We start from the raw sequence: 7,833 nt of genomic DNA, 5'->3' as shown, positions 1-7,833 counted from the left end.
GACCTCCATCGCAGACTGATGGCTTTAAGAGAACGTAATGTCCTACAGCAGGTGTGTGTTCATACACCTGTTAGAAAATATATCAGAGAATGTGGCTATTTAATCAGTGTCTTTTGATACATGGGGGAAAAAAATGGTTTCTAAACTTAACAGATAATGGATCCGGCATTTGTGCTAAAGCAAAACTGTAGTGTTTTTTCCATTAATAATGTGTGAATGATAATGTGCATAAGGTAAACAACAATAAGCGCCCTTTACACTGCCCATTCAAGGTGAGATTAATGTGCCAATTTTCCAGCACACCATTCTGTATAAAGGGCAAAAGCTCATCTCTGCTTTGTTCTTCCGCCATTGTTGTTTGAAAGAAACGGTGTCACTGGCCTGCTTTATATTTTTGATGCGTGTTACATGCGTGTTATACTGGCTGTTATGTTAAACATCGTGCCTTTAATACCAGGATGCCGTATCTGTGTAAAAAGAACGAGGGCAGCATTATGCTGGCTTTTTTCTTGTTCAGTCTACATAGGCAGAGCTGAAAGAAGGAAGAGCCAGCTCAGTGCCAGTATAGCACAATCTCTGTTCTGTAGTTGAACTCTGCTCTCTTTTCCTCTGTTCAGATTGTCAACCTAATTGAGGAGACGGGCCATTTTAATGTGACCAACACCACTTTTGACTTTGACCTCTTTTCACTGGATGAGTCCACTGTCCGCAAACTACAGAGCTACCTGGAGGCGACAGCCACGTGACAGGAAGTGGAAATTAGCTTGTGGATGGCAGCGGAGGTAGACTCGTCACCACACCTCCTTTTCAAAAAAGGCGACGTGCAGCCACGTGTCGCAGCCTTCCCACATGCCTGACTGAACAATCGAACAATTACCACACAAACAGAAACACATGAACAAACACAAGCACAGGCGAAGATACACACCACTTTCACGTGATGCTGGAGGAGGCGTGGAAGGGAGCGCCGGAGGAGCTGAACTCAGTCTACAGTCAGGATTTTCACTACACATCTTTTTTTTCTTTTTTTTTGAGTCTGTGCAGAGCAGCAGATTGCACCCCACACCCCCTCCTCCACTCATATCACTCTTGCCTTTGCAAAACCCAGTATCTCCCCTCCTCCTCCTTCCTCCCCTTCACACGCACACTTCTTTCTCAGCAGAACACTCCAGTTCCCTTCCCCCTGCTGTCAGCTGGAGCTCATTTCTCTCCGAGACACTCTTGAGTCATGTGTGTGCGTGTGCGCGGGCGTGTGCGTGTGTGCATGCGAGCACTGCTGAGGTTTAAGAGGAGATGTATTTGTGGTTACTGACTTGTCTTTGTTTGTGGAGTTCGAGCACAAACAGCCGGTTTCCCTCTTTTCTCGAAGACACACACCAAATGAATACCGATTCTGGTAACACTTTACTGTAACCCCAGAGTGACATTTATAAACATATAAACACTGAATAAATGGATTATAACACACTATAATGTAGTTGTAAGTAGCTTTAGGTATTTATTAATGTACTGTATTGGTCTGAACATTAGAGGAGATGCAGCACATGTTCTCACACTAGTCCTGATGGGAACGAGTGGCCTTATCCTTGAATCCTTTTCTTTTAAAAAGGGGAATCCTGAAATAATGCCATTAAAACTGGACCCCACTTTTAAGTAGCTTGTTTGTCAGTCACTGTTTTACACTCTTGCATCAGGGCCTTGAAAACAGGTAGAGTAATTTGTCTTTCTGAGTTTATCATCTGTGCTTGTACTGCTTATAATACTTGGCTGCTTGGCAGGAGCTGATGTTACTGTGGTACTCTCTCCATCTACATGAAATATCTGATGTTATGAATATAGAAGAGGATTAGGGCCACTGTACAAATTTTGAATTCTGACTTTTTTCTCAGAATTCTGACTTTAAAGTCAAAATTCTGAAGAGAAAAAGTCACAACTCTGACTTTGTACAGTGGCCTTAATCCTCTTCCGTATATGAACGCTTAGCAGCCCTCAAATGTAAGACAACCTCCACTTTTTAAATGTAATTTTCAAGAAAAATACAATCTTATAGTCAAGTACGGTATTTGCCAACAACCCCTCACCTCTGGTGTGCGCACACCGGGTCGAGGCTGTGTAGAAGCATATAACAAATGATAGTATTGATGAAACGGTTAATTATTAGCTCTGCAACTGTCAGCCATTTCCATTGTTGATTAATATGCTTATTTTCAACGAATTTATTAGTTCAGTCTCTTAAACGGTTAAAAATTTCAGAGAGCCCAAAGTTACAGTATGTCTTCAAACAATCAAAAACTCGAAAGATATTTAGTTTACAATAATGTAATATTAACAGAATGGTCAAATATTCACACTGGGGATGCTATGATTGTTTAAATAACTGATGATTATCCATATAGCTGCTGATTCATTTTCTGTCTGGTGACTAATCATTGCAGTGCTAATAATAATATGCAATATGTCTTGATGGAAGAAATGAAAATTGTTGACAGATGCTGTACATTAATAAGATGACCTTCTAACTGGAAACAACTACATTATGGTGTGTTTATAAGTCCTTATGAGTCCTTTCGGTGCTAAGTGACGGTGGTGGGGGCAAAGTAGAGTGGTTCCCAGATTCAGGCCTGTTTGACTCCTTGCACCTCACACTGTACTTGACGACACTGAGACATGTATGTGTGTGTGAGACTGTTCCAGATGAGGTTTCTCTGCACATCTGAAAGCATATGTTCTCTTGAGTTCCCTCACTACTTCCTTACACTGAAAGTTGAGCCTTGACCTCCTCGCAACAGCTTTTTTTTTCCTGCTATCCACGCCCTCCTCCTCCTCCTTCTCTTTCGTCCTTTCTTATTCCCATATTGGCGTGCGTGAAAGGGCTTCACTGCTCGCAGCCAGAGCACCGGAGGGTCACTTTTGAATTGCCTTCTAAGTGGTGGGTAGGGTAGGGTGGGGGGTTTTTAAAAAAGAATGCCGTGAAAAAGTAGCCATACTTGTCTCCCAGAATCCAAAAATGAGGAAAACATATATGGGCCAGGCTTTTTTACATTTTATTTTTCTACAAGTGCGTTTATTCCCAGACTGGTTCAAATAACCTGTGAGCTATGAATGTATATCGCGTTTACTTTTCTATGGCTAGCAACAGCCCCACTCTAGTGCCTTTTCCTGCGACTTGCAGTGTGTGTGGGGGGGGTGCACTCTGTTAGCCATGGTCACACAGATTGGAGTCCCCCACCTCCCACCCAGTGCCCCCCACAGGGAAACAAGTGTTAATTGGGATTCCTGAATATCCAGTATTGTCTTAATGGCTTCTATTCCTCCGTCTCCTTTTGAAGTGTCTTTGTGATTTGTTGTAATTTTTATCAGATATATTTCTGTTAATCAAGCCTTCTAGAAATTTTAAGAGAGGAAATGTCAGGTGACTTGTGTGGTAGATGGTCATTAAAGAGCCCATGGCATGCTCATTTCCAGCAATTTAATGTTTAAACTTAGGTACCTCTAGATTAGCTTTGCACCCATTATAACTCCAAATAGTTTGTAATTATCTCAGAGCGATAAAACCTGATATCACAAGGAGAGCCTCCTCTTGAAAACGAGAGGATAGTTCACGAATGCACACAACTCCTGTTCCTAGTGTTGTGTTGAAATCTGTTTCGCCTAACCTAACATTATCCTAACCACAACCACTGAGAGGGTCACTACATGAAACCAAGTTTTGAACAGGGGAAACATCTCGATGTGGGAACCCTTTTTGACCAGTCAGGAAGCCAGGACAACGCATAAACAAAAAACAGTGACAGATAAGCTAACTTTTCACCAGTGACAATACCTCAAATCCTACCTGACATGTTTGAGCCACACTATGAAAGTGGACAGCACAACGAACCACAACAGCATTAAATAATTTGAATTTCTCCTTCATAGATGGGTAAACAACAGTATGTATACAGATGAAAAGAGATTTGTAACATTCTAAACAAAGTGGGTAATTGAGAAACCCCATTTTTTAAATTGGCACAATACATACATATAGTAACTTTTCCAGCCTTATAACAACTCTACAGAAACAACGCATTAAAAGGTATTCAACGTATGGGTTTTTTTAAACTTACTGTTATGTCCCACCGAGTAGTGGAAGCTTCAAGGTTGGTAAATCAAACCGGTGATAGCTTCGTCTCATGTTATAGGCGACTACATACATTCCTAACAGGTGGCATCGCACTGACAACATCATGGATCGTTAGAAACCTCTCACCAACCAGCAACACATCACATGTTTCAGACATACTGGCCTGACATACAAGCGGTCAAAACAAACAGGTAGTGCTCCGGGGGAATCCAGCCTTGATGAGCTGATCACTAAACTCCCCGGGGGCTTGTAGATTAGACCCAGTCAGGTAAAACAACGAGTCCCTGTACAGGAGCTTTCCCGGACATGCAGTAACTGCAGGCCCTGTATTTTTCTTCACATGCTCTGGTCACAGTGCAGTAGCAGGAGGGAAAGATATCCACAAAACCATGCCCAGTAAAAAAAATTCCTGCTTTTAGAATGGCACCTGTCGATTTCAGGCAAGCTCACATGAACATGCAACAACCTGGAGATAATGACCATTCAAGGAAATCCGTGAATTATTGCGTAAGACTTTACATAGATGGAAAAAAGTCTTGGCAGGGAAAATTCGCGAGACTTGTATAAACCTCTGCATAGAAGTACAACAACATATGTAAACTTCATTTTTTTTTTTTTTTTTTAGATTTTGGTCACTTTTAAGATGATAATTCATCAGTGTGACATTGTAGATAAGTCAGAAAACACAAAAGCATGCCATGGGCTCTTTAATTAGCTCTGTTAACAGTTACTTTCAGCTGTGTTGTGCATTTTATGAGATGGTTGTCAGTGAATAGGTTTGAGGTTTCCTCTTAAGCATTGTGAAGAATTTGAGCTAATAGTGGAGTGTTTGAAACCAAGTTACCAGGTGAACAGCATCAACAGAGGGCATGCAGGCAGAAAAATAAGATAAGCAGAGCAGTCCTAAATATCTGAAATGTGTTGCCAAGGGGTTTACATCATGAAGTGCGTTAGATCTGAGGCTGACTGATTTCACAAGGCTCGCTCACATTAACCAGATCACTAAGCCAGTGCTGCTTGGCTAAGCTTCCTCAGTGAGGTTTCAGTTTAGAGGATTAGATCAAGACTAAAGGTACTAAGCACAAAGCAACATTTTTTACACATCCATAGATTCAGTTGGCTTCATGTGCAGCTACTCCATATCTAACATTTATGAAATGTTTCCCACTATTTATTATGTCTATTTACAGAAGAGGATTAGGGCCACTGTAAGAAAATGTACTTGAGTTCTGTCAGAATTCTCACAAAACAAGTCAGAAATGAAATGTTTTTTTTTTTTTACAGTGACCCTAATCCTCTTCTCTATTTATTAGAGAATACAATGAATTATTATTGTGTTGCTTTTAATAGTATTTTATAGGTAACAGTTTATTTTCATCATTTAATTATTGCATTAATCAGTTGTTTTCTATTGTTTATGCTGTTGCCTGTTTATTTTCTATATCTCTTTAACTTTGGATGGATGGATACTGCATTTCAGTGCTGCAGTGATCAAATTCCCCACAGAGACCCAACAGTCTTAACGTTACTTATGCTTCTCTTGATGTGGCATGTGATTGGCTTCCTCTTGCACCTCTTTAATGTAAACAAACTCCCACATACTTTGGTAAACTGTGGGTTAACAGGGCCAGGAACCAGCTTTGTGAGACTTGTTTCCAGGATAGCCAGTGGTAGGAGCTGTGAAGCCAGAGTGAGATGAATTTGCTTTGTGGTACAGGCTCCTTCTCACACACACACACACACACACACACACACACACACACCAGCCCACTGTGGAAAAACCTTCAATGAGCAGTTTTCTCAGTGTCCCCCCTGCCCTCCTTCAATTATCTTACTGCTGACAATGTTTTTATTCTGACACTTCAATAGCTTTAATACTTCAGTCTCCTGGCTCAGTGATATGTACACACTCCCTCTTCCCTAACTGTAAATGCTGTCAGAGCACGGAAAATGTGTCTCAACAAAAACCTGCATCCCTGCCGCCTTATGTGCCCTGCAGTAACCCCCCTCCTGCCCTCACGTCTTCCCGCACCCCACCCTCATTTTCTCTATGCGTGCCGCTGTCAGCAGACCTTCAGGCAGTGGTTACTGGGAATGAACTTTGCAACTGTGCGAGTGACGTTTGTGCATCTGTGAGTGCTGTTGTTAGCGATAGGAGAGAATTGAAAACAAAACAAAACTTTCCTTCCTGTTCTCTTTTCTGTGCATCATTGTGGGAACTTGTAAGTCCTAGTTCATGAACTCTGACCTTTGACCAGGCACTCATTAAGTCCCTTGTGGTGGTGGTGGTGGTGGGGAGGGGAGTTACTGTCTATCCACAGTCAATGTTTTATTTATGGACCTCTGCACTTTTGGCTGTGATGACTTCAGTACTTAAGTGGTTACCTAAACTGTATTTTTAAGGATTTTCTACAATATTTACATGCAATACAGTAGGAGTTTGTTTTTCTTCTTTGCCAACTATTTTTTGTTTCTTATTTAATTATTAGTTTGGCATGTGTTGTCACTATTATTCACAAGCAAACATGCCCGTTGAATCTTTTTTTTAGGCATAAAATGGTATGGGGACATTCCCTGTATGTTTTTGTGTATCGTGATACTGATGACCGCCGAACACCAAGAAGCAGGTGATGGAAAATGTTTGCTAGATGAGCTAAACCTTGTCATCAACTTCTGCTTTCTGAGCATATAACTGGACCAGAATGAGGACATGAGGAGTCCACACTTTTGTTTATTTTCTGTGTCATGTCTGGTTAGGATTTGACTGTTTTTAGTCTGTACGCAAACAGCAACTGATACCTGAGAAACTAACCTAAATTTATTGTGTTATAACTTAAGCCTGATGAAACGCATCATAGGAAACTATGGAGTTGCAAAGTTGGAGGAGCTGTTATGGGGCATTCATTTTTCCTATATACACTGTGGTGTGACACACTGTTGGTCCTCTTTGGTTTGGATCTGCATTTAAATCACCTGGTTACATTGTCAGTCCAAAATATAGAGAGTCACGACATCCCGTCCCGTCCCATCCCATCCATCCTCTGTTCCACCAGCTTCTGTAACTCTGAAATCGCTCATTTTGCATTTCTATCATCCACCTTTGGAAAAATGAAGTAGGTACTTTTGCACTTGGTGTAAGAAATTGAAACCTTTTATTTACGAAGTTGAACAATAGTTTGTGCACTGAAAAAAAAAAACTAGAGCTTATGGAAAATGGTGTTTTAAAGCACCGCAAAAACTACAGTATATGCCACTTTCGTCTTTCTCATTAGGGGTCGCCACAGCGAATCATCACACTGACTATTCGCATGTTGACATTTGGCACGTGTTTTACGCTGGATGCCCTTCCTGACACAGCCTTGACTCGAACCAAGGCTGCAGTGGCAAGAGCGTACCGAAAAAACTACAGTATCTTGTAATTATTGAAGAAATGAAACTCCCTGCCTGGTGCATAAGCCAAAGACATTTTCTAGCTTTCATGTTGTGTGGACCTTTCATGTTGTGAGGATCACGTCAGATACCCCCATCTTTCTGCTCAACCCATAGACATAAAACTAAAACCTTTCTAGGCTCTGGGAAAGGTTTTTTTTTAAGTCTGTGAATAAAAAAAAATTCATAATGGAAAGTAGAAACCTTGCTTTATAATGTTTGTTAGGGAAAAGCCGTTTTTGTGTTGCAGGGGATTTTTTCATTGCAAGAGCAAGATGGTA

General features: G+C 41.1%; 1 protein-coding gene across 1 annotated transcript in view; it reads left to right on the top strand.

The window, feature by feature from the left end:
• mllt1a (MLLT1 super elongation complex subunit a) overlaps nt 1-2,784 on the top strand; it is a 27,090-nt gene extending 24,306 nt beyond the window's left edge. The window contains exons 13-14 of the mRNA XM_020602705.1: nt 4-51; nt 618-2,784. Of these exons, the coding sequence (XP_020458361.1) occupies nt 4-51; nt 618-746 (177 nt within the window). The 3' untranslated portion in view covers nt 747-2,784. The remainder of the gene's footprint in view (nt 1-3; nt 52-617) is intronic.
• The last annotated feature ends 5,049 nt before the right edge of the window (nt 2,785-7,833 follow it).

This window comes from Monopterus albus, unplaced genomic scaffold (genome assembly GCF_001952655.1).
Source record: "Monopterus albus unplaced genomic scaffold, M_albus_1.0 scaffold58.1, whole genome shotgun sequence".
NCBI lineage: Eukaryota > Metazoa > Chordata > Actinopteri > Synbranchiformes > Synbranchidae > Monopterus > Monopterus albus.
Note: the sequence above shows the minus strand (reverse complement) of the source record. Positions and strands in the feature narration are given on the sequence as shown.